This window comes from Mya arenaria, chromosome 11 (assembly GCF_026914265.1).
Source record: "Mya arenaria isolate MELC-2E11 chromosome 11, ASM2691426v1".
NCBI lineage: Eukaryota > Metazoa > Mollusca > Bivalvia > Myida > Myidae > Mya > Mya arenaria.
Window position 1 is genome coordinate 48,398,358 of NC_069132.1, and position 26,409 is coordinate 48,424,766.

General features: G+C 36.7%; 2 protein-coding genes and 1 pseudogene across 6 annotated transcripts in view; 2 read left to right on the forward strand and 1 right to left on the reverse strand.

Moving 5' to 3' along the window:
* LOC128207480 (uncharacterized) overlaps window positions 1-4,727 on the reverse strand; it is a 106,702-nt gene extending 101,975 nt beyond the window's left edge. Inside the window, exon 1 of one of the 3 annotated variants that reach the window (XM_052910427.1) lies at window positions 4,593-4,727. In XM_052910427.1, the coding sequence (XP_052766387.1) occupies window positions 4,593-4,649 (57 nt within the window). In that variant the 5' untranslated portion in view covers window positions 4,650-4,727. Of the gene's footprint in view, window positions 1-3,841; window positions 3,862-4,226; window positions 4,484-4,592 lie in introns of those variants that run through there. The other 2 variants (XM_052910426.1, XM_052910428.1) reach the window with 2 other exon arrangements.
* A 501-nt stretch (window positions 4,728-5,228) lies between these two features.
* LOC128208597 (uncharacterized) lies at window positions 5,229-6,897 on the forward strand (annotated as a pseudogene).
* Window positions 6,898-6,927: 30 nt separating this feature from the next.
* Window positions 6,928-26,409, forward strand: part of LOC128209204 (dihydroxyacetone phosphate acyltransferase-like) — a 76,564-nt gene continuing 57,082 nt past the window's right edge. Inside the window, exons 1-8 of one of the 3 annotated variants that reach the window (XM_052913140.1) lie at window positions 6,928-7,096; window positions 7,258-7,527; window positions 8,922-9,118; window positions 11,101-11,277; window positions 17,844-17,973; window positions 19,983-20,186; window positions 20,449-20,600; window positions 23,933-24,063. In XM_052913140.1, the coding sequence (XP_052769100.1) occupies window positions 7,299-7,527; window positions 8,922-9,118; window positions 11,101-11,277; window positions 17,844-17,973; window positions 19,983-20,186; window positions 20,449-20,600; window positions 23,933-24,063 (1,220 nt within the window). In that variant the 5' untranslated portion in view covers window positions 6,928-7,096; window positions 7,258-7,298. Of the gene's footprint in view, window positions 7,528-8,921; window positions 9,119-11,100; window positions 11,278-12,639; window positions 12,737-17,843; window positions 17,974-19,982; window positions 20,187-20,448; window positions 20,601-23,932; window positions 24,064-26,409 lie in introns of those variants that run through there. The other 2 variants (XM_052913138.1, XM_052913141.1) reach the window with 2 other exon arrangements.

Genomic DNA, 26,409 nt, shown 5'->3' on the forward strand with positions numbered 1-26,409 from the left:
TTTTTTATTATCTCAATACAACATGTTTGAATGACAATTTAAAGACAGCACAGTAATCTATAGAATATTGACACTTATGTAGTAGATCCTTTGTTATGGTACTAAAAATTTGTCTCCACTCACTGAAAAGTGTTATGTAATAACAACATTTTTTTTGGCTTTTGAAAAAAATATCAATATTGAAAATTGAGCATGTCCCTGTTGTTTCAAAATTGTTATTGGTGTATAAATTTCAAAAGATGATATTTCCTTGCATATCGGACGTGTGTTTCTGGTCATGTGACTGGTGCTGGAAAAACTCATCTTACACCCCCCATGTAAGTCTAGATGAGTCACGCGCAACAACGCGCCACTTCTTATTTCTTTTATTGTATGGTTTATGAAAAGTATATTATGCAATTTCGATAAAGCGGAATCAAAAATATAAGTTAACAATACTTTTAATTAAAATTGAAAATAAACAATCGTAAAAGCGTGATTTTTAAAGGAATTATTTGATGTCGATATTGATTTAAAATTACTGCGCTTTATGACGTCATTACATAACGTTGCACGCGCTTATTGGTGAAATGTACAAAAGTGCGTTGTCTACATCTATCTGAATCACTGCGCGCATATCCATGACAACCACGAATTATTGCATATCCATACGCAATTATTTTCACTTATATGCTTACGTTTAGAAAGTGTTGGCTTTCAATTGTTTTTTCATCCTGAATATTGGACTCATTCTTTTTTACTTTTACCTTAATTTGTTTAGGGCCGCCTAGCCACAATAATTCGCATTTAGGGAACGTTTTTTTAACATTTGGATATTTATTTATTGTGGTTTGAAAGGCAGTTATTTGCCTTGAAGGATGCTGTAGTTGCCAGGAGGTCGAGAATGCCACCAGTGTTTCTAGGCAACCATCAGTGTCATGAAATTTTTGAATGACTGCTTATAATGTTTGACTGGCAAAATTTGTCTGGCAACCACAGAGGGGCTTTTGGAAGAATGTTAGCTTTCATTTAACAAGGAAAAGGCAATTTTCAGTGCTACAAATGTACATAATTAAATGTTTAAATGTGGGGTAGCTGAGAAATGACCAGTATTCCTTTCGGTTTAATGATGAAGAATGTAGGGTTATACTTTTATACATGTTTAATGTCATGTCAGTGTCATTTGAAACTATTGAGTGTACTCATAATCGCATTGTCAGTGCCTAAAATATTTAGCAATTGCAATTATTAAAGCATAATCTGTAAATCCATGCAGTTTAAATTTCTCCTCCAATGTAGATTGTTATAGCCAAAAGAATCCTTTATATAAAGCATTTATTTGTTGGTAATAGACAGACTTTCAGTTATATGATGTATATATTTATACTAGTCTTAATGAGGGAGATGACCATTACATGAAAAGATCAAGTGTTAGCACTTTTGGGAAATTTATTGGCAATATATTGCGAACAAATTTATCCAAAAATATTGCATACTTCCATTGTACATTTTTGTTCATTCAAACGCAATACTGTAATGCTCCAGTCAATTGTAACCACGGCCCCCCCCCAGGTCCGGGGGTATACCGGAGATAGCCGGGGAAATGGGCCATGTTTTTACCTTTCATGTGGCCCCGCAGTGCCGGGTGAATGCGGTGGTTTTGTCTTTGCGCCAAAAAAGGCCGGGAATGGGCCTTACTTAGAGTCCCTGGGGTGCGGGGGCATTTGGCAGGGATTCTACCAGCAGTTTGTCCCCGCTGGACGGAAATCTTACCCGGGCTTGGCTGGACTGAAAATCAAAGTCCCTGCTATTCCCCAGACCTGGGGGGCCGTACTGGTTACAACTGACTGGTGCATAATAAATGTGCTATTTGGTAACAAATGGTTAACAATGAAACTAAAATTGTAACATTTGACCTTTCCATGAACCCTGTTAAAAATGCATGAACATTCAGCCAAGGAACAGCTTTAGTTTTAGCTCTTCCTGAGTTTTATCTGTTTTCACAGACTAAAATTCATTTTCTTAAAAACAACAACATTGATATCACAGAAATCTTTTTGCAGTTCATATTCAGAATAAGTTTTAGTGTTACATTTGTCATTATTATACTGTTGATTGTTGCAGTTGAACTATTTGATTTGTATTTGTTACCTTTACTTCAGATATTAATTGTTTTACAAACATTAAATAGAACTCCTTTCTGGTGTATTGTATATAACTTTACTATATGAAATACAAATAAGAATTGCATTCCAAGTTTATGTTTTCAACTACATTTGTACTGAATATACTTCTGTTGAGTTGTTTTAGGTTAACAAATGGTTTGTCTTTTCTGGGATATAATAAAGTGTGAAACGTGAAATATATACTATAGCCAAAGGCCCCGCTATTCCTCGGACCTGGGGGGGCCATGATTACAATTGACTGTAGCCACATTAATGCAAGTTTAGGGAACTTTTTTTAAAACTTAGATATTCATTTTTTTCCCCTAAGCCTAGAGTTGCCAAAACGAAAATTGTCAAAGGCTCTGAAGCGGCTGTTTATATGGACTACAATTGACTGGTGCATTATTACAAGACATTTCACATCTACAGTATATAGCAAGTGTCTTCTAGTCTTCTTGTTATGTTTGTTTTTGGATTAAGTAGTATATGGTGAAGAGAAAGCAGCATACATGACCGTATAATTTCTGGGATCTGGTCATTTCGTAACCGCTGAATCTTGGTTATTTCGTAACCATTCTGTTAGTCAATTTGTAACCAACAAGAAATCAATTGGTCATATGGTAACCATCAGTTAACGAGGTGATAAATGGTACACTTAGCACAGCGTTAAGTGTATTGTTCGAACCTGAATGTATATGGCACAGCAACCAAGACACCAATTGGGAGACATTACTCAAATTCTCGCTAATAACAAGCCAATAATTTACATTACTCAATAGTAATTAGATACATATATATATCATGGTAAATTCGAAATGAACTGTTAAACTACTACAATATGTTAATTATTCTCTTACATTATGCTTACTTATAAAACAACAATTTGTGACTGATCACAATGTCTTTATGATCAAAATAACGTTTACATAATGATCAAGGGTCATTTGTGACCTATTTCGTTGACTATATTTGTTTGAATTGTTTAAACCGAGCAAAATGTTGTTCTGTTCTTTTCTCAATTGATCCATATTCCATTCTGCATACTTTATAACCGAAACCGACAAAAAACAGCCTAAAAGTATTAGTTATGGTATTAATTTCCAATAACATGATCATGACCGTCTCCGTGGCCTAGTGGATAGGCGTCCGCCTACGGAGCGGGAGGTCTTGGGTTCAATCCCTGGCCATGTCATACCAAAAGACGTTAAAAGTTGGTACAAGTAGCTCCCTTGCCTGGCGCTCGGCATTTAAAGGGTAGTGCTTGGAAAAGTGGTGTACTCAGTACTGGTTTAACCCAGGAAAGTTGTACCCCGTGTATCGGTGCTTTACACCGAGCACGTAAAAGAACCAAGGGGTCTCTTCGAAAAAGAGCTAGGGTCTCGAACCCGGACTTCCTTGTATCCCACCACTGTCTCTTTTTTTTGTAAACTCATATGGTATTAAATTAATTCCTCACATATAGGAGCCAACGGTTACGATATGACTATTTGATTTCTTAACAGTTACGAATTGACTAACACAATGGTTACGAAATACAATGAGCGGTTACGTAGTGGAAAGGTTACGAAATGACCATAATTCTAATTTCTTTGTGTAATGTTTTTTTTTTTATATATATATTATTGATAAAAATGTTAAGATTGATGCTTTTAATGTTTGTGAAAAGTTTGAGACATTAAAGCTCAATAGTTTTGGACCTATGAACATTTCCTTTTTCCCCTTTCCCCACCCACTTAGGTACTAATGAAGGCCTTTCTTGTATATTAAAGGCACTAAATGACGCCCGTGAACTACAGTTGCCATCACTCCTGGTGAAAAGACCTTGGGCTGAACATCAGTCTTGTACTCTTCAGTGTAGAATTGTAAAATGCTTCATTAAAGTCCCAGTAATTTTCCTACCATCGTCAATGACTGTACATGAAAGTTGATGTCAACAAGGTTGTGATGATTACAAGACCTACAGTGGTGCATGTACCTGGGTGACAGGGTCCCAGATATACGTCAATACATGGTCAATGAACAAGTAATGAAATATACATGCACATGTATGTAAAACTGACAATAATCTGAATCAACACTTACTAATAGTTTACAAAATGCAAACTGGAATAATGACAGTGCAATAATTAGTTTTATTAAATATCGAGAATCTTCCATGGTGCACAAAACACTCGGTTCTGGTAGTGTTCACTAATTAGCAGGAACAGTTTCTACTATTAAGGTCACAGACTACTAATTAGCTCCCCTACTACCAAATCAGCCACTGAGACATTTCGGCCCTGTCGGTTCGGCCCCTTTATTTAAACAAATAACTGATTTTTAACTGAGATATTTCGGCCCCTTTATTTCAGTTTTAACAAAATACATAATGTGACATGTAATGTTATTATATAACAGCCGGAATGTCTACATGGTAGAGCCGATTGGGTAAGGGGTCGAAAAGGTTACCGTTTCAACTAGGGGCCGATTTGGTAAGGGGCCGATTCGTCGGAACTCCTCGGCCATTTTTATTAGATTGGTACCCTCTTTCTATTTTTTCCAATTATATATTTTTGTAGAAAAAGTAACGTAGGGTACCAGTCTAATTTTTATCGATAGCGATTTTTCATTCGGAACTCCTCGGCCATTTTTATCGAAAACAACCTCGGATGGACGGTTTACATACTCAAAAAGTGGTACGTTTAAGGATTTACGGAGGTTTCGGTAAATCCCCAGTTCGGTAAACTGATTTTATTATATGAAAGGCTCGGAGGTTTCGGTAAAATTACAAAAGTTTGTTTGACAGTTTGTAAAGAGGGAATTATTATAATTGAATGTGGAAATAATGTTATTTTAAATATCAGATTAAACATTGGTAATCAAGAATGATGGTGCAATAAATCTAGGAACAAACACAAGCGCATTGCTAATTAATGTTGTCACTTAATTGCAATCAAGTGACAACATTAATTAGCAATGCGCTTGTGTTTGTTCCTAGATTTGTAAGCTGAGGTCACTAATGATTGACAGTTTGTTAATTATGGCGAAGAGATGGTTTATGGATGGCACGTTCAAGGTCGTCCGTGCACCGTTTTACCAGCTTCAAACCGTCAATGTCTTTGTGAAGAAGGGGGCCGATGAGAAGCAAGTTCCGCTAGCCTATATCCTGATGTCAAGGAGGAGCAAGCAGGATTACGTGGAGGTACTGACCAGTCTCCGTGAACATCTTGACCAACCACAAGTCGAGTGGTTCATGTTAGATTTTGAGGCGGCCACATGGCAAAAGACAAGGTCTTCCCTGGGTCGGTTGTCAAGGGTGGTGTGTTCCACCTAACACAACGCCTGTACAGGAAGATTCAGGCAGAGGGGCTTGCGACGTCATACTTGTCGAGAGGTGACAAGTATGAATTTCTCCGGAAGCTGATGTCGCTCCCATACCTTCCAGTGGGGCAGATCGTGGGGGCCTTCAACAGACTCAAGGCCATAGCCGAGGAAGCTGGGGGCCTAGTATCGAATGTGGTTCACTATATGGAGACCACGTGCATGGATCCATGGGTCTGTGTGGACCCCCAGCAACTGGTCGGTCTTCCGGGAACTAGTGAGGACCAACAACGACCTTGCAAATAGATCGCGTAGTTATTTAGCAGTTTAACTTTATGACTTGGAAATCTTAATTATGTTTGCAATACACTTCACTGGTGATCAATTCAAACTTAGATCAATAAATATAACTCTAAAACACTTCATTTAATTAATGATATAATTCAACAATTTACGAACTACTTCAACTGATGTACCGGCATCCGAGGCAATTGGAACACCTCGACCAGTATCGAACAGGAATTGACTATCTCGTAAGCTTGTCGGAGATGGCCGAGTTGTTACGATTGACATCTGAGGTTGTTTCAATAAAAATGGCCGCGGGGCTCCGAATGTTTCGGGCCGGTATAGACTGGTACCCTACGTTACTTTTTCTACAACAATATAACGACAGCAGTGCGTTCAGTAAGGCGAGCGTTTACAAAACGCTCGCAAACGTTTTGTTTTGTATCTCTGTTGCAACGCAGCGCATACACGTTAAGCGGGAAACCAAACAGCAAACGTTCGCCGCAAACATCTTTACTGAACGCGTTGCTGGTTTAGCTGATAAAGTTATTTTCGCGAAAATAAGATTTTGAAATATATGAAAATAGAGTTAGCTTTGGCGAAAATAACATTTTTGACAAAAATATAGTAAGTTTTGGGCAAAAATAAAGTTATTTTCGCGAAAATAAGATTCTGATATAAATATGAAAATAGGATAAGTTTTGGCGAAAATAACATTGTGACAAAAATCTGAAAATAGGGTTAGTTTTGGCGAATTTTACCAAACTTATTTCACCCCCAAACAATATTTTATCCTAAAACTAACTACTTTTTGGTCAAAAATGTTATTTTCGCCAAAACTAACCCTTATTTCCGCGAAAATGACTTTATTTTATCCAAAAACTAACTACACTTTTTTCAAAATGTTATTTTCGCCAAAACTTTCCCTATTTTCAGATTTTTACCAAAACTCCCCCCCCCCCCCCCCCGAGTTTTTTTTATTTTATCCAAAAACTAACTACATTTTTGTCAAAAATGGTATTTTCGCCAAATTTACCAGATTTTTTATCAAAATCTTACATTCGCGAAAATAACTTCATTTTCATAAAAAATAACCTATTTTCGTATTTTAGTCATACCCGTCTCTTGGTCTCTTTTTGGAAAAAAGAGAAAGAGGGTACCAGTCTAGGCCGGTACGGGGATTTCCGTTGGTCTTTTTATACCTCTTTAGATAGATAGATAGATAGATAGATTTATTTGTGCATATATATGTCATAGTAACAAACCAATGTGACAAATATATAACACAGGATAACCCATTAAAGTTATTCAACTTAATTTCAATGGGGTCTTTATGACAAATATAATTATTTGCCAAGATCTCAGTTGTAAGCTGTTTAAATTAGGTTTACTTATACAAAAATAACATGCATGTCCTCTTGACCAGTTAAAGAATGCTTATAAGACTTTTATAAACCGGGCATGATTAAACTTACTCTCTTAGTAGATGGTTATACATCGATATGCAGTTTATTTAACATCTATTAAGGCTGTCGGGAACTCAATATTTTTGAAAATGATCGTTGAAGAATGTCGCAATTTCGATTTTCGGCATTTATCTTACGAGGGTCATTGACCAATCAAAAAACGGTTTACAAATGGGCCTTAAACTCACATGTACACAAAACATCAACATTAGATTGTACATTGGAGTTTGGTTTAAGTAACACTACACGGCACTTGATATGTATTCGTAAACTTCATTCGTTTGCTACCTTCAAGATGGCCGAACAGTCGAGAAATGCTTGGATCCTGAAAGGTAATACAGTATAACTGACACTGCGGGGTATATATATATTGAAGCTCCTGGGGTTAAAGCATTTTAAGAGCCTTAGCAGGTTGTCCAACGTGATTTGTGTTTGCCGAATTTTAAGTGAGGGAAATTGTGTGAAGCCGAATCATATGGCGGCGTTTGAAGGAATTTCGGTGTTTCAGGTAGATATTTTCACCTTGTAAGTAAGTTACCTCACCATTCTCGCAATATAAATACGCCTACCCGGAGACCACACGTGTAAGCGTCTCTCTTTTATTTAACTTTTGTTTCTAGAGGCCTTAATAAAAAAGTTATTGAATGTATAAGATGAGCGATTGTTTACAAAGTGAAAATACAAAAATGCGTGACTTGAAACTGTGTTTTCAGTCCAAATTTACCATTCTTGTAACTATTTTAAATACATGTTATTGTGTGAAGCAGAATCAGAATAAGCGTGCTTTAATAAGTGTAATTAAATTTAAAATTCGGCAAACACAAATCACGTTGGACCCCCTGCTTAGATTGCATATAAACATACTTACACATGTTAGACCCTAGGACCGCGTTTTTCTTACCTATGCCTCTGTAGAGACCTTATAGGGCCAGATTTTATACATACCCAAGGATAATAAATGGCTTTTGTAAATACTTGTTTCAATACTGTACCTAATTAAAACCAAAATCATTTTTTCAGGCCACCAGCTCATTGTTATGTTTTGATGTTATGTTTGTTTATTATTCATGTCGGAAAATTGCTCATATACCCCACTTTAAATATAAAGATTCTTGTATCTTGTAACTTGTGTGTCTATCTGAAGAATGGACGTCTATCTGAAGAATGGACGATTTTCATTTTTCAATTCGTTTGAAATTATTTAGCAGTTGAAATAATGAAAATTACAATAATGTATTTTGTTTTCAACATTATATGTCTGTGGAAAAAGAACAGCAGATGTTAGAAACAATGTTTACACTGAATATAACACTTGGCCAGTCAGAGGGGAGCAATGGAATAAACATTGACGTTGAACGGTTCATGCATCATGAACTCCATTTAACATTTTCTTATAGCAAAGAAACTAGCTATAATACTATGCTAAAGTTCTGTCGAAAAATCAATCTACATGTATTACAACTGAGAATGCAAATTATGCCTGATGATACAATTATAATGGACAGATTCTTTAAAAAAAGAATTTAATGACATAAGGAAGAAGTATTCATCTTTCATCTCCGATTTACCAACAGTTAAATACATATGGGCAGAGCATTATGTAGTTATGATCTTATTTGCTGGTTTTAGGGATAGTTTACTTTGTACTTCTGTACATGTTAGTTCATAATTTTGTAAAGGCTAAAGCGAAGTATTTACAACATAGCCAATGTTTTCATATTTGCAGACGATCCTAGGCTGGTCTCAGCCAGACAGAAGGATTTCTTTGTGGACATTCTGGACGAGAGACGTCACACAAGTGATTTTGCGTGGTCTCTTCGCCATAGAGATGTCCCAACTTACAAATACAACAAACCAAGGTCCCCAGCAGATGTCAAGCAGGATGTCTTACAAAGTGACAGGGTTAAATATGCCATTGAAAAGGTGAACACAATTATCTTGACATTTCTATTTCTGAATGCTTTGAATCCTCATTAGGCCAGAGTTTTTTTATCTTTAGATTTACGGGAGATTTTTCAAAAAGTTGGGTAAGGAGGAGGAAATAAAAATAAAAATAAAATGCATAAAATGTCCCGAAGGAGAAATAAATAAAAATAAAATAGATTTTTCTCCGATTTTTTTTATTTTTTAAACCTTCTTATATCATGAAGACAAAACACACCTAACTTGTGTCAGCTATTTCATCGGCTGAACAAAGGGTGAAAGATCACCATAAAGTTTCAAAAGCATAATTAAAAGGTCCTTTTAAAGACTGAAAATATTGACCTCAACACTGTCAGTTCAAACGCTTATTGAAATTAGTTGTATATATTTGTTCGAATGCATCTATGCATATGTGGTGCATATATTATCAACCCATAGATTTTATGAAACATGTCAGAGTTATCAAGAAATTAAAATGGCCATTTCTAACCTTTTGCCCACAATATAAGCACCTTTCCATTGTGAAGTATTCAAACATTGAACAAAGTTTCAGACACGGTATTAAAGGAGGTCAAATGTGTTTTTCTGTCTTTAACGAATTAGCACCGTGACAATTTACCGTGATGTGGTTTTTATATAGAAAATATTACCAAATAAAGTCCAAGCCCTGATGGAAATTCCTCTTCACTTCAAAGTTTGACAGGGCTTACGGATACACAGACATTCAAAATCTACATTTATGTACTTCACCAAAGAAAATTCAGGAGCATTAAGATAAATTTGACAAGTGATATATGTTTCAAAAAACCGGGTCTAAGAACTGATTTTAGAATCAGGCCTGAACAATATCCTTCCTATTCCAGCTATGCCCGTTGGTAATGAGCAACCGATCAGTATAACTTCTTGCACTGACTGCCAAATATCTTATGTTCAGATTTTTTTCTGTCTTATCGGAAACACACACTATGTTATTATTACATCATTTTCAGTATTCTTTAACGATTTAAATTCTAGATCATTATTAAACTAATTAACAACTACGAACTTATCACGATACCTTGTGTTTTTCTCTTCAAATATGTGATCGTGAAGCAGTGTGTTCAATGCTCCTCAGAGTCAAATTTAGAAAAAAATATCCATTTTGACTATGATGAACACGATATCATTTTGCAGTTTATGTTTGTCAGAAGCTATACATTTTTGCGCTGTAATCCAATTCATTCTTGTTAATATACGACGTGCGCCAATGACTTTTAATGGACAATACAACCCACGAATTTCTGTCTCCTTATTTTGCCCGGAAGTTGCGCAATCATTCCACGAATCGCGAACAACATACTGAATCTACAAAAAAATCACAATAAACACGCTTTAAGTTCTCCCCGGTTTGATTTAAATAAAGAAACATAAACATCGGAACGTCTTTGTAGTAAAACCTTTCAATATAGCTGCAGAAATTGCGAGAAATAAGGGGTATGACATTAACTACTTTCACTTTTGACAGGACGTTGTTATGGTAACGGGTACCTGTTCTGTTTCCCCGCGTATTTCCGACTGGTTTACGTGGTTTGTGCAGTAAAAAGACCGATAATGAATAACAATTAATACACCAGTTGGTTCTGAGATATGAGTTATAGAACACTAATTTTATTTTCTTCTTAACATTGGAACAACGTTCGTCGGAAAAAATAAAAATAAAACTACGAAAATGAATTTTATTTTTATTTGGGTTTTGCAATATTAAGGTACGGCGCTCCCGTAAATCTAAAGATATAAAAACTCTGGCCTTACTATTATGCTTTCACAATGTGTTTTATATGTTTAAATTTAGAAGTATGAATGATTAAAGCTACTATGAGGTTTTATTGAATTTTTTGTTTGAAGACTTCAATATTTTGAATATTTAAGTCTTTAAACTAAATTTGAATAATTCAAAATGTCATGTTTTACAAATAGGTTTATTTTCATAAACTGACTTGCAGACAGTCGAGGAGACTGGTCAGCCATATGAATTTGTTGTAAAGGAGGCTGAGTACATCGTTGACGAGATGTCCCACAATCTCCGTGTTGGGGTGGTAAGATGCTTCGCCTTGGTGTTGGTCAAGGTCATGAAGAAGCTTTTCGAGAGAATCTATGTCAATGAGGAGGCGATACAAAATGTAAGAATTTTATACAGTGTACCCTCATATTGTTACAAGACTTTACCAACATGGAATGATCATTGTTGTATTCTAAGCCAGTAAAATAATCAGTTTATACATTTTATTAAAAGTATTCCACATGAAATTGAATATTGGATTAAAAATGTGGATTTGACTTTGATGATAGCTTTGTAATTGAGGGAAGAAATGGTAATTGAAATTCTACATGTTCCATGAAAACCTGCATGTTTTAAACAAAATTCAATGAGAAAGACACCTATTAAGGGACTATACTATTGGAGGTATACATCACTTCAGTCACATATTAATTGACTATATTTGGGGACGTATACGTCACTTCAGTCACGTATTAAGGGACTGTACTTGGGGAGGTATATGTCACTTCAGACACATATTAAGGGACTATACTTGGGGACGTATATGTCACTTCAGTCACCTATTAAGGAACTGTACTAGGGGAGGTATACATCACTTCAGTTACCTATTAAGGGACTGTATTAGGGGAGGTATACATCACTTCAGACACCTATTAAGGGACTGGACTAGGGGAGGTATACATCACTTCACACACCAATTAAGGGACTGTACTAGGGGAGGTATACATCACTTCAGACACCTATAAAGGGACTGTACAAGGGGAGGTATATGTAAGGGACTGTACTAGGGGAGGTATACGTCGCTTCAGATGCCTATTAAGGGACTGTACTAGGGGAGGTATACGTAAGGGACTGTTCTAGGGGAGGTATACGTAAGGGACTGTACTAGGGGAGGTATACGTCACTTCAGATGCCTATTATGGGACTGTACAAGGGGAGGTATATGTAAGGGACTGTACTAGGGGAGGTATACGTCACTTCAGATGCCTATAAAGGGACTGAACTAGGGGAGGTATACATCACCTCAGATGCCTATAAAGGGACTGAACTAGGGGAGGTATACGTAAGGGACTGTACTAGGGGAGATATACATCACTTCAGTCACCTATTAAGGGACTGTACAAGGGGAGGTATACATCATTTAAGACACCTATTAAGGGACCGAACTAGGGAAGGTATACGTCACTTTAGGAGCCCATCAAGGGGCTGTACAAGGGGAGGTATACTTCACTTCAGGCACCCATCAAGGTACTGTACAAGGGGAGGTATATGTAAGGGACTGTAAAAGGGTAGGTATATGTAAGGGACTGTACAAGGGGAGGTAAACGCCACTTAAGACACCCATTAAGGGACTGTACAAGGAGAGGTATACGTAAGGGACTGTACTAGGGGTGGTATACGTCACTTCAGGCGCCCATCAAGAGACTGTTCAAAGGGAGGTATATGTAATGGACTGTACTAAGGGAGGTATATGTCACTTCAGGCGCCCATCAAGGGACTGTAAAAGGGGAGGTATACAAAAGGGACCGTACAAGGGGAGGTACACGTCACTACAGACACTCATCAAGGGACTGTACAAGGTGAGGTATACGTCACTTCAGACACCCATCTAGGGACTGTACTAGGGGAGGTATACTTCACTTCAGACACCCATTAAGGGACTGTACTAGGGGAGGTATACTTCACTTCAGACACCTATTAAGGGACTGTACTAGGCGAGGTATACATCACTTCAGAAGCCTATTAAGGGACTGTAACAGGCGAGGTATACGTCACTTCAGATGCCTATTAAGGGACTGTACAAGGAGAGGTATACATCACTTAAGACGCCTATTAAGGGACTGTACTAGGGGAGGTATACATCACTTCAGACACCTATTAAGGGACTGTACTAGGAGAGGTATACATCACTTCAGTTACCTATTAAGGGACTGTATTAGGAGAGGTATACATCACTTAAGACGCCTATTACGGGACTGAACTAGGGGAGGTATACATCACTTAAAGGGGTAACAGGACTATATAAACCTCCAGGTGGCGCTGGGGCAAGCTTTTGTATAATTTTATGCATGTTTCACATCAGGGACACTTTTTCCAAATTTATGCAATGCTTACAAAAAGTTGAGACATGAAACTTTGCAGGCATGTAGAATGAAGGTTAAACAAATAAAAAATCCTTAATTTGTTTTTGAAACATTACTAGAAACATGACTTTAAGAAAAAAATCCAACTGTCAGATTGAAAATTTGAATTTGCCGGGGGAGTGGCTAAATGGTGTTCTGGGGGTTATGAACTCTCTGATGTAAACATTACCACGTGCTGGTGTTTACATCCCTAGCAGCTTGCTTGTAGCAGACGACATGCCTCACTATCAAATACTGTAGTAACAAAAGTGAACAAACCTTGATAAGTTTTTATTCCACCTAAATATCCCAAAATTATTGATAGATATCATCAGCTTCATATGCTACATTTTAGTCTAATTGTTTTCTATGATATTAACACTTTTTATGCCCCCGAAGGTGGGCATATTAAAATCGCACCGTCCGTCCGTCCGTCCGTCCGGCTCTGTAACTTTCCCTTGTATGGACAGCAGGGCTCTCGCGAGGGGGCGACTTGGGCGAAGTGGTCGCCTAAAATTCCCAAACTTCGCCCATTTGTATCATCAAAGCGACATTGACTTCGCCGAAAATTTTAGCACATTGTAAATCTGTCAATCAGCGAGTATTTGGCCAATGTCCCATTAGTCAAAACATCACAATAAGCCATTCATACAAATTGGTAATCTCCTAATCCGATAATTGGGCCGTGTCATCCAATTACCAAAACGTCGCCAGTAGGCGGAGCTATTGAAAGTTAACCAATCAGAATGTACATTCAGAAGACCCTGATCAAATGATATAAGTTCGTTAGAATGAGATAGAATTGGAGACATAATTATGAAATATCGTGTCAAGCATTAATTTATTGAACAAACAATGCAAGACATTTAAACATTGTTGCTTTTGAAGCAGACGGTCATAGCCATCTCGGGCCATCGGCTAGTAGGCGCTAAGAAAATCAATAACATGACGTATCACCAAATATTTGATTGGTTTTAGTGAAATGTTCATGATGAAAAATGATTTGTAAACACAAAAAAGTATTATTTTTTTGCTTTATGTAGAGTTTACTTACAGTAATTTTCTCCTGTCACAGTTACGATGTCCAAAAAAATCGGCGAGATCGCCATTTTGTCAGAACAATTTTCCGAGTTAATTTTTCAACTTCCCATTATGTATTGGTAAATTTTTCATCAAGGACACTGATTTAAATGTCATTTGGTTCTTAAATGTCAGCATACTTAAAATTATTTAGCCAGAAACAAGTAAATAACAGCACAGCTGAATGTGACATTCGTACCCTATCCCAAACGTACAAAAAAAAGATTAGTCCCCCTACTTTATTTACAGTTCATTTATGAGGTCATTATGATTATTTCAAATCCTTAGATGTATTTTTTTGGTTCATTTTAGATGCTATTTGGAGATAAACTATGTGACATTGACAAATACACTTTTGCTGAGCCAAAAATGATACATTATTTTATGAACATTTTATATAGTTATAGCAATCAATTTGAATGTGAATATAAACTGAGGTGTGTGGTATGGCATAGTTTTTGTATCAGGTGTTATAAAAAGTATCACTTCTCCCTAAAATCTCCCCACTTCTCCCTAAATTGACTGAAGGGAGAAGTCACTTCTCCCAAAATTTCCAGCCTAGTGAGAGCCCTGGACAGATTTTAAAATAACTTGCCACATGTGTTCCACATACCAAGACGACGTGTCGCGTGCAAGACCCGTGTCCCTACCTCAAAGGTCAAGGTCACACTTAGTGTTTATTTACAATGGAGTGCTGCATATAAGGACATAGAGTATAGGTTGTCGTGTCCGGGCTGTAACTTTCCCTTGTATGGACAGATTTTAAAATAACTTGCCACATGTGTTCCACATACCAAGACGACATGTCGCCTGCAAGACCCGTGTCCCTACCTCAAAGGTCAAGGTCACACTTAGTGTTTATTCACAATGGAGTGCTGCATATAAGGACATAGAGTATAGGTTGTCGTGTCCGGGCTGTAACTTTCTCCTGTATGGACAGATTTTAAAATAACTTGCCACATGTGTTCCACATACCAAGACGACGTGTCGTGTGCAAGACCCGTGTCCCTGCCTCAAAGGTCAAGGTCACACATAGTGTTTATTCACAATGGAGTGCTGCATATAAGGACATAGAGTATAGGTTGTCGTGTCCGGGCTGTAACTTTCCCTTGTATGGACAGATTTTAAAAAAAACTTGACACATGTGTTCCACATACCAAGACGACGTGTCGGGTGCAAGACCCGTGTCCCTACCTCAAAGGTCAAGGTCACACTTAGTGTTTATTCACAATGGAGTGCTGCATATAAGGACAAAGAGTATAGGTTGTCGTGTCAGGGCTGTTACTTTCCCTTGTATGGACAGATTTTAAAATCACTTGCTACATGTGTTCCACATACGACGACAACGTGTCATGTGCAAGACCTATATCCCTACATAATTTAAGGACTTAACAGTGTAGGTTGTCAAGTATGGGTGGTATTTTTTTATGTTCAGAGGCAATTTAAAATAACTTGCCATATGTATTTGACACGTAAAGGCAAGATCAACTTTTCATGTACTGACCTTGTTCGTAGGTCAATGTCACATTCGGGGGCATTCGTCACATACTGTGACAGCTCTTGTTCCTTTTAAAGCGTTACGTAATTAATAAGTCTGGTGAATCATTCCCAGGTTTAAATATGTAACATTGTTTTCATATTTGTCGTTTTAAAAAACAAAATTATGAACCTCATTGTTTAAATGTTAGTTGCTCCTTCGCTTTCTATCAAAAGCTCTGTCATCATTACAAATGTTTATATCCCAGCCAGGTAAAGTGAATATCTCCTATTGTTCTTCAGTCATGTAAACTATATATATATATATATATATCTTTGTCCTGATTATTTTGTTCCATATTTTGAGTCTTTTTATTCTGCCCAAAGTTATTATTTTAAAGGAAGGCAGTACCTAGTTCCATGTCTTGCAAATGTTCATGTATAACTGTGTTTGAGTTCCCTCCTTTTTGACTCAAAATGTGCATTTGATTTCCAGTTATCAATACACAAACCAGATTCCAGCCAGTGACATTTAATTACCAATTAAAGGTGTCAACACTATCTGAATTGTTTCCTTGCTGAACTCGTTTACAATAAGGTTAATTTGTACTAGGGTTGTGGATGCATTCAATAAAGCATTATTATTGTTTGTTGACAAAATAATTATTTTTGGATTCCAGACTGAGAATAAACCTTGCTATTTTGGACTGGAATGAAAATGTTGATTCTAAACATTTGAGAGGGATATTCCATACAGAAAAAAAGATTTAGTCGAAATAACAAAATGCCAGTCAGGGACAAGAAAACAATCATTTCAAAGAAAACATCTGTTAAAGATGGCTTGGTCATCTTTATTTCATATAGAAGATTGTAGTGTGGGGAAATACATCGTCTGCTCTGATCAGCCCTGTTTGTTTACATTTCTCTTGTGTGTGCTAAAGATAGAACACTGAGTTTAACAGACAGGTACATAGCTGAGGGAATTTACAATAAGCCACTCCCCATTTACTCGCTGCCGTGGCAGCGAATGTTGCCCCTTTAAGACGCCTATTAAGAGACTGGACTAGGGGAGGTATACTTCACTTCAGAGGCCTATTAAGGGACTGTGCTAGGGGAGGTATACTTACTTCAGACACCTATTAAGGGGCTCTACTAGGGGATTTATACATCACTTTAGACACCTATCAAGGGACTGTACTAGAGGTCTGTAGGGGAGATATATATTAGGGATGGAAGCGAATATCCGAGTATCCGGATATCACGCAAGTATTTGGATACCAAAATGGGTATTCAAATATTTGTTAAGAATTAAAATTTGAATGAAATAGCTTAGCAGAGACATAGCAATTGTTATAAAACTTTTCAGATGAAATATTTCAGGTGATCAACAGTGTCTGTCGCGAAGCGGGTATATGTCACAAATCGTCTGCTAATTGGGTGTTTGCACAAGGCGTGATATTGTGTCCTTGTGCAGCACCCTGTGAAATTCTATGACCTTGTTTACAATGACAAGTGTTGTTTTATGATCTCAGATGCGCTTAATTGACACTAATTGGCACTAGTTGATATTAAACGGATTGATCATTAATCCGTAGGAATTGATCGTCCAATCACAAGTTAAGGGTCGTGCAATCAAAGCTATTAATGACCAATCGTATTTTTGATGAATATACATGAAGAAATTATTGCTATCTGAACAATAAATACAAAAATAAATTTGTGTAACAGAAGGTGGGTGACATACAATAGGAAATTTACTTATCATGAAAACAATTTGATACGATACCGATTTGGTATCTGGTTTCCATCCCTAATATATATACATCACCTCTGTTTAATAGATAATATAGTACATGTAACTGTACACTCTACAGGTCTGACCGTTGTTGGAGGATTACCCAATGCCGTTATAGCTATCCAGACTTTCTGCTCTCAACATTTTTGTTCTACATTGTACCATTATGAACCGCCAAAAATATTGTCCAATTGTTTCGAATACACTCTGCAGGTCCGGGCCATGTTGAAGGATTACCCAATACTGTTGATGCCAAGCCACCGCAGCTATCTGGACTTCCTTCTAATGTCGTATGTGTTCTACCATTACGACCTGCCACTTCCTGTCATAGCTGCTGCAATGGGTAAAGAAATATTTCTGTTTTCATGGATGCGAGTGGTCTGGTTGTATAGGTGTCCGCGCGGCCTATCAGGAGCTTTTTTATAACTCCAATACCTTTCATTCAATTCACTTAATACTTCACACAGTTGTTTAGGGCCATCACATAATGCAGTTAGATATTTCCATATTATCATTTATACAAATTATGACCCCTGATTGACTATGTAACTCAGGTTAAAGTTTTAGGGCAGGTAGGGATTAATAACTTCCTTATCCTACATTCATTTGACTTAATACTTCACACAGTTGTTCGGGACCATCACACAATTAGGCTACATAACTCTATATTAACCTTAATACCCCTGATTGACTTAGAAACTTAGGTTAAAGTTTTAGGGCAGGTTTAAGATTTAGGGCAAGTTTGGGTTTTAATTTAAAAACGTCTATACCCTTCATTCAATCGACTTAAAACTTTGCACAATTATTGACGACCATCTTACAACAAGGTTACATAACTCAATTTTAACCCTAAATACAAATTATGGCCCTTGATTGACTTTTTTTATGCCCCCGAAGGTGGGCATATTAAAATCGCACCGTCCATCCGTGTGTCCGGCTCAATAACTCGTGTCCGGGCTGTAATTTCATTTAAAAAAAATTTTCATTTCTTTTGACAGGCACATATTCTTAACCAGGTTTTCACAAAGGGAAAACTATTTATTAGAATGACTTGCAGTCATTGTTTGGGCAGACTGGTGGGAGGGCAGCATCAAAGTCACCTTATGTATTGAATAATTTTAGCTAGGTTTGACATATTGTAGTGACCAAACTTGGTAGATAGAAAGAGTTTATGGAGACCTTCATGGGATTGCGTTTGAGGCTCCTAGGATCACGGTCAAGGTCAAAGTTACTATTTAAAGAAAAATGGTTATTATTGAATAAATTCATGTAAGGGTCTACATATTGCGCCAAACTTTGTATATATGAAGATTTTCCCAGAGACCTTTCATGAGATTGTGTTAAGGGCCCCAAAAGTTATGGTCAAGGTCACTGTTGCTAAAAATAGAAAAATGGTTAGTACTGAATAACTTAAGTAAGGGTTGACGTAGGCTGACCTAACTTGGTATATAGGACAAGTTTATGGAGACCTTTTGGCCCCCTAGGGTCAAGGTCACTGTTACTGAAAATAGATAACTGTTTGGTACTACGGCAAATAACTAATTAACATAAGTTATGGTTGACATACTGTGACCAAACTTGATATGTAGGAAGAGTTTATGGAGAACTCCCATGTGATTGTGTTTGGGGTCCCTAGGATCAAGGTCTCTGTTACAAAAAAATAGAAGAAAGCAGTTAAACTGAATCACTTATGTCAATCATTAAAAAAAACAGTTTGTCACATTGTGGTTCTTGTTAACTTTTTATTTTAGTTTTTTTTATTGTTTTTGACAGGCACATATAACATCATTGTATTAACTTCATTGCTGAGATGAATAAGTATCAATTTTATAAGCTCTTTGGTAGAATGGGACATATAATAGCAGCATAAAGGCACTCGGTTGGGCGGGCGGTGTCCAGTATGTATTCCTTTCAATAACATAAGATGCCTTTGTCCATTTTGGTGATGATTAGTCAGAAATGTGTATTGGCAGAATATCTTGGTCAGGTTTGATATTGATAACCAGCCACTCCAGGGTTATGATTCTTGACTCGGGAAAAACTGTATAAACAGTTTCCACTCTCTAAATTTGGCGTAACAAACAACTACTTATCACCAAACTTGGTGTCCTAAAATTAGGATGGGCGTATTTTGTGACAGTTGGGGCTCTTGTTAATTAGTTTTTTGTTCAATCTTGCTTCAAGGCTTTGTAAATCAAAAGAAAACACGAAAGTACGTATAAAAACTTTGATGAATAATACAAAAGACTTTCTAATAATTCAACTGTGCATGCTAATACTCTTATTAATCAAATATTCTGATAAGAAGCTGTCAGTTTATCTAACATAAGCAAATGTATTTACATATTTTAGACTTCATGGGTATGAAATTCTTTGGTTGGCTGTTGAGGAATTCTGGAGCATTCTACATCCGGCGTAGTTTTGGTGATGACCAGCTGTACTGGGCAGTGTTCACAGAGTATGTCCAGACCCATATCTGTAATGGAGACTCACCAATCGAGTTTTATGTGGAAGGCACGCGCAGTCGCACACAGAAATCACTGCCACCCAGGATAGGTAATTTTGTGTGCAAGTGTGAATAATATGTCTCATAGAAGATACTTAATTGTTCAATTTGGTATTTGATCTTTGTCAAAATTAGCACAAGTCTTAAAGCCATGCAAAGGTAAAATGTTTGCAGGGCTTACTCAAAATCTGAATTTCACACAAATGGGCATTGTAATATAAGCCAGGCTTGTTGATCAAAGAAGTGTTTTGCATATGTACAATTATTAGATATATGCAAGTATTAAATAAATGATATGTATGTAAACTAAAGGTATGCTGTCGGCATCCCTGGAGCCGTATTTCAAGGCAAACGTTCCTGACATAATGGTGGTACCCATCAGTATCTCCTACGACCGGGTCCTTGAGGAGAGATTGTATGCATACGAGCTTCTTGGTGTTCCCAAACCCAAGGAATCTGCATCAGTTAGTTAATTTGTTATGTTATAAGATTTTAGTGAGAGTCAGTTTTAGAAGTTCAAATTTTTAAGCACTTGCCAGAATTTTTATATTCCTATGTTGATGGATAAAAACAGATACATATGAATGACATTACTCAATTTACTCTTTATTATAATTTAGTTTTATCATGCAAACACTTTTTGTAGGTATCTTTTGCCCATGATAAAGTGCTTGGCATTGTCTGAAACATTATATATTATATGATGCAAAATGCCATCAAACTTTGTTGTTTGAAAACAAAGAGATTCTCAAAAACAGTCTTCCCGAAATGTGCCGGTCCGCCGGACATGTCCGGCAAATTTTGTACGGGTCCGGCAGGTCTTCCGAAAAATGACGATTTAGATGACCGACATATTTTGAGACGACAAAATAGCGAAAAGGTATTTGAAAGCAAAATTTCTATAAAAACTTCCGCTGATTATTTGCCTTTGAGGTAGTTAGTCGATCCCATACTGATATTGACGTCACATAACATCGCCAAAAGTCGGCCATTTCGGATTTCCGATATGCTATCATGATGTTGATGCCCAGGGATACACGAGTAAATACGATTCATCTGTAAAGGCATTTTATTATAACAGATAGGTTCTTGGTTTGCAACAAAGTACAATCAAAATCGTGGGCACTCAATTAACTTCGTCTGCAGTCAAAATGGCAGCGGTTGGTGGATTTACCGGACGACCGAAAAAACAGAAAGCACCTTAATGGAGGCGGTGTTAAAATATTTTTTTGCGAGACCAAGTGTGTTTATTTTTACTAAATGACATGTCAATGTAGTGTTTATATGTTGTTGTTTTTTTGTGAACTTTATCAGGAAAGCGTTAAAAACAGTTGACATTCATCTTTTTAGCTCGACTATTCGAAGAATAAAGAGAGCTATACTACACACCCAAGCGTCGGCGTCGGCGTCACCCCTTGGTTAAGGTTTTGCGTGCAAGCACACATAGGTTAATATCTCAGCAACTACTTGAGGTATTGCATTGTGACTTGATACAATGGTACTCAACCATCCAACCTACTTAATTAACCAAGTTTGATAACTCTACTTTGCATTTAATGCCAATAATAGGTCTTTATTATTTGGCTTAGAAATTCTGGTTAAGGTTTTGCGTGCAAGCACACATAGGTTAATATCTCAGCAACTACTTGAGGTATTGCATTGAGACTTGATACAATGGTACTCAACCATCCAACCTACTCAATAAACCAAGTAAGATAACTGTAGTTTGCATTTAATGCAAAAAATAGGCCTTATTATTTGACTTAGAAATTCTGGTTAAGGTTTTGCGTGCAAGCACACGTAGGTTAATATCTCAGCAACTACTTGAGGTATTGCATTGAGACTTGATACAATGGTACTCAACCATCCAACCTACTTTATTAACCAGGTTTGATGACTCTACTTTGCATTTAATGCAAATAATAGGCCTTAATTATTTGACTTAGAAATTCTGGTTAAGGTTTTGCGTGCAAGCACACATAGGTTAATATCTCAGCAACTGCTTGAGGTATTGCATTGAGACTTGATACAATGGTACTCTACCATCCAACCTACTTAATTTACCAAGTTAGATAACTCTAGTTTGCATTTAATGCAAATAATTGCCCTTTATTGTTCGACTCAGAAATTCTGGTTAAGGTTTTGCATGTAAGCACACAAAGGTTAATATCACAGCAACTACTGGATGAATTGCATTGAGACTTTATAAAATGGTACTCAACCATCCAATCTAATTAAATAATCAAGTAAGATAACTCTAGTTTGCATTAAATTCAAATAATGGCCCCTTTTTTATTCAACATAGAAATTCTGGTTACGGTTTTGCATGTAACCACTTTTAAGTCAATGCTTCAGCAAATACATCATGTATTGCGTTGAAACTTTACACACAGGTTCCCAACCATTTAACCTTCTTATTTAATCAAGTAAGATAACTCTATCTTTCATATTATATAATTATTGCCCCTTTATTTTGCGACTTAGACATTCTGGTTAAGGTCTTGCATGTTAGCACACATAGGATAATATCTCAGCAACTACTTGATGTATTGCATTGAGACTTTATACAATGGTATTCAACCACCCAACCTAATTGAATAATCAAGTTAGATAACTGTGTTTTGCAAATAATGGCCCTTTATTATTACACTGAAAAATTCTGGTTAAAATTTTGCATGTAACCACATTTATGTTAATATCTCTGCACATCATGTATTGCATTGAAATCTAATCTAACAGTGATCCATGCATGTTTCGCAAAAACTTTTCAATCCTTACACTGAAAAGTGGCGGAATAGTCGAGCGCGCTGTCTCTGTGACAGCTCTTGTTTACTCTTCATGTATACTATGACAATTTGTTCGGACAGGCAAATATTTCTTGGGACAGGCAAAAAGCTCTTGTTTACTCTTTATGTATACTATGACAATTTGTTCGGACAGGCAAATATTTCTTGGGACAGGCAAAAACTTCCAAAGTGCTTCCGATGGACAGGCAGAATTTTTACAATTTCGGGAAGACTGCAAATATAACAGTATTTGACAGTGAATTAAAAAAGGTTTGTTTGATTTCAAACCATGAATTGATGCCTACATAAATGTAATGCAAAATACCCATCAGTGTAGTGCATGAAATTATTCCCAAATATTACAATATGTAAAAAGTTTTGTTTGATATTTAGTGCCTAATTGTACATCATCATTCAGGGTGTTTTCACTGGTGCCTAATTGAACATCATCATTCAGGGTGTTTTCACTGGTGCCTTATTGTACATTATCATTCAGGGTGTTTTAACTGGTGCCTAATTGTACATTATCATTCAGGGTGTTTTCACCGGTGCCTTATTGTACATTATCATTCAGGGTGTTTTCACTGGTGCCTAGTTGTAAGTTATCATTCAGGGTGATTTCACTGGTGCCTTATTGTACATTATCATTGAGGGTGTTTTCACTGGTGCCTTATTGTACATTATCATTCAGGTTGTTTTCACTGGTGCCTAATTGTACATTATCATTTATTATTCAGGGTGTTTTTACTGGTGCCTTATTGTACGTTATTATTCAGGGTGTTTTCTCTGTTGCCGTATTGTACAATATCATTTAGGGTGTTTTCACTGGTGCCTAATTGTACATCATCATTCAGGATGTTTTCACTGGTGCCTAATTGTACATTATCATTCAGGGTGTTTTCACTGGTGCCTAATTGTACATTATCATTCAGGGTGTTTTCACTGGTGGCTTATTATACATTATCATTCAGGTTGTTTTCACTGGTGCCTAATTGTTTGTTTTCATTTAGGGTGTTTTCAAAGCACGGAGTATATTGTCAGAGGACTTTGGAAATGTTCACATATTTATTGGAGCGCCGCGATCTATACGCACATTCTCCGTCAGCGAGGTGGACCGAACTGCTCACAGTACTTCACCAAGGTAAATGAAGTTTAGAATGCAATATTTTGAATGATATGATATTGAAAACATGCAGTTGCTTAAACCCAAACTACTGATTACAGGGATGATAACAGAGCCAAGTTGCCAATCCTGAAAATGTCTGCGGGGGGGTGAAGCCCCCGTATTTCAGGGATTCTAATACCCTTTTTTGCCTTAGAATAGTGTTCAAAGAGTACACCTTTCGGTTTGGTAGATATAATTATGTTCAACATGAGACATCCACAATCAGAACAATTATCAGGAATCTTAGTAGTGAAGTTTAACACCTTTGTCTTTAAACAACGTTAAATTTACTTTTTTTTACCTGAAGTCACAGGCATTAGACATGTACCTGACATTTTGGTTCAGTTGTCCACTTCCCATAAAACTCAACTGGCTATGATCGAATGCCTGTGTATGATTGAACAGTCTACACTGTGGGATGTTTGATTTATAATAATGAACAACATATCGATTATCATGCTTGCAAATGTTTATTGTAAAAGTGTTAATTATTCAATTTTTATGTATCATATAAAGAGTATTTATTCCATTTTCTGCACAGTCATTTGATGAGAATATAATGTTATTAATTATTAAATATATTATTCCAAGTAATATCCAAACGGGACTTAAATGCTTTGGCAGCGTAGCCGTTGTGGACATGGTGGACTTTGACGTATACTGGTCCCTAAGCTAGATTCTTTCCCCTCATGTTGTTACATGAGTCCAGTAGCACACAAACTATATTGTCCCACGGCAGTTCAAGTCTCTAAAACTGGCTTTCAAATTCTATGAAAATTGATTCAGAATCAGCCCTTGTGATTTTTAAGGAGGCCAAATGTCTCAACACTATTTCTTTCTCTATAGCAGAAAAATAGCTGCAACAGTTTTCTCATTGTGTTTGTTGACTTGTCTTAGTTGAAACAAAACCGAGATCCATAACTCCTCCACATGTTCATCATTGAAATGGCTTGCCACTCTGTAAGTCATCTTGTATGATGCTGTACACCTTTGAAGTTTTAATTTGCTGAGAGCTTTTGTATCTTTGGCAAGTGTCTTAAGTAAGACACACTACTGTGGTGCACGGGAGCATGTTCAGTCATAAATCCAAGTATCATGACCTCTGGATTGAATTGTCAGTCATTGACAGGAACAACTGGATGCACTGGCTGAGGTGTCTGTTTATCCCTGACTTTTGTAACCATCAACATACCTGGAAATATAAATTACAACTATAGAATTTAAATCTCACTCAAACTGGGTCCTCAAGAAGTTTTGTTGAACTGTCTCAAATAGAAAATAAAATGACTGCCTCTACGTAATATGTATTACTACTACAAAATATTTATTCTTTTTTTTTTTTTAAATTTGAACCAAACCATTTTTCATTTGAACCTCCCATTAAGGTCAACAGCCACTTCTTATTGAGAACAATGCTTCAAACATTATGAGAATAATAAAGAAACGGTTTACAGCGTAAACTTCAATCGGCCAAATAAAATTTGTAAAATGACAGCGCGCTCGACTATTCCGTCGCTTTTCAGTGTAAGGATTGAAAAGTTTTGACCAAACATGCATGGATCACTGTTAGATTAGATTTCAATGCAATTCATGATGTGCTGAGATAGTAACATAAATGTGGTTCAACCAGATTTTTTAAGTCTCAATAATAAAGGGCAATCATTTGCAAAATACAGTTATATATCTTGGTTATTCAATTACGTTGAGTGGTTGAATACCATTCTATAAAGTCTCAAATCATTACATCGAGTAGTTGCTTAGAAATTAAACTATGTGTGCTTAGACGCAAAACCTTAACAAGAATTTCTATGTCGAATATTAAAGGGCAATTATTTGCATTAAATGAAACTAGAGTCTCAATGCAATGCATCAAGTAGTTGCTTTGATATTAAAATAATGTGTGCTTGCACACAAAACCTTAACCAGAATTTCTAAGTCGAATAAAAAGGGCAATTATACGACCATCCGGATACTGTCTTCTAGTCCCATCGGTAATTTCCGTAATCACCAGATGCTATCTTAACCAATCATATAGCTCGATTGCCAAGACTTAAATAGGTTCGTTAATTTCCGGCTTTACACATTCGGAAAACTCACCTTTCGTACCCATATTGTTGAACTGAGCTCGATTCGCTCCCTGTACCCCTCCTCCCTAGAAAAAACCTCAACGGATTTACATTAATCTCAAAATCAATCCGTGAGGCCTTAAATCCGGAATTCCGGATTAATCCGGAATTTTATCATCCCTGTGATTAGTATATAGGGGCTCAATTAACTGATTATAAAACAAAGTGTTAATATCTTTGGCCTAGAAAAGCTCCA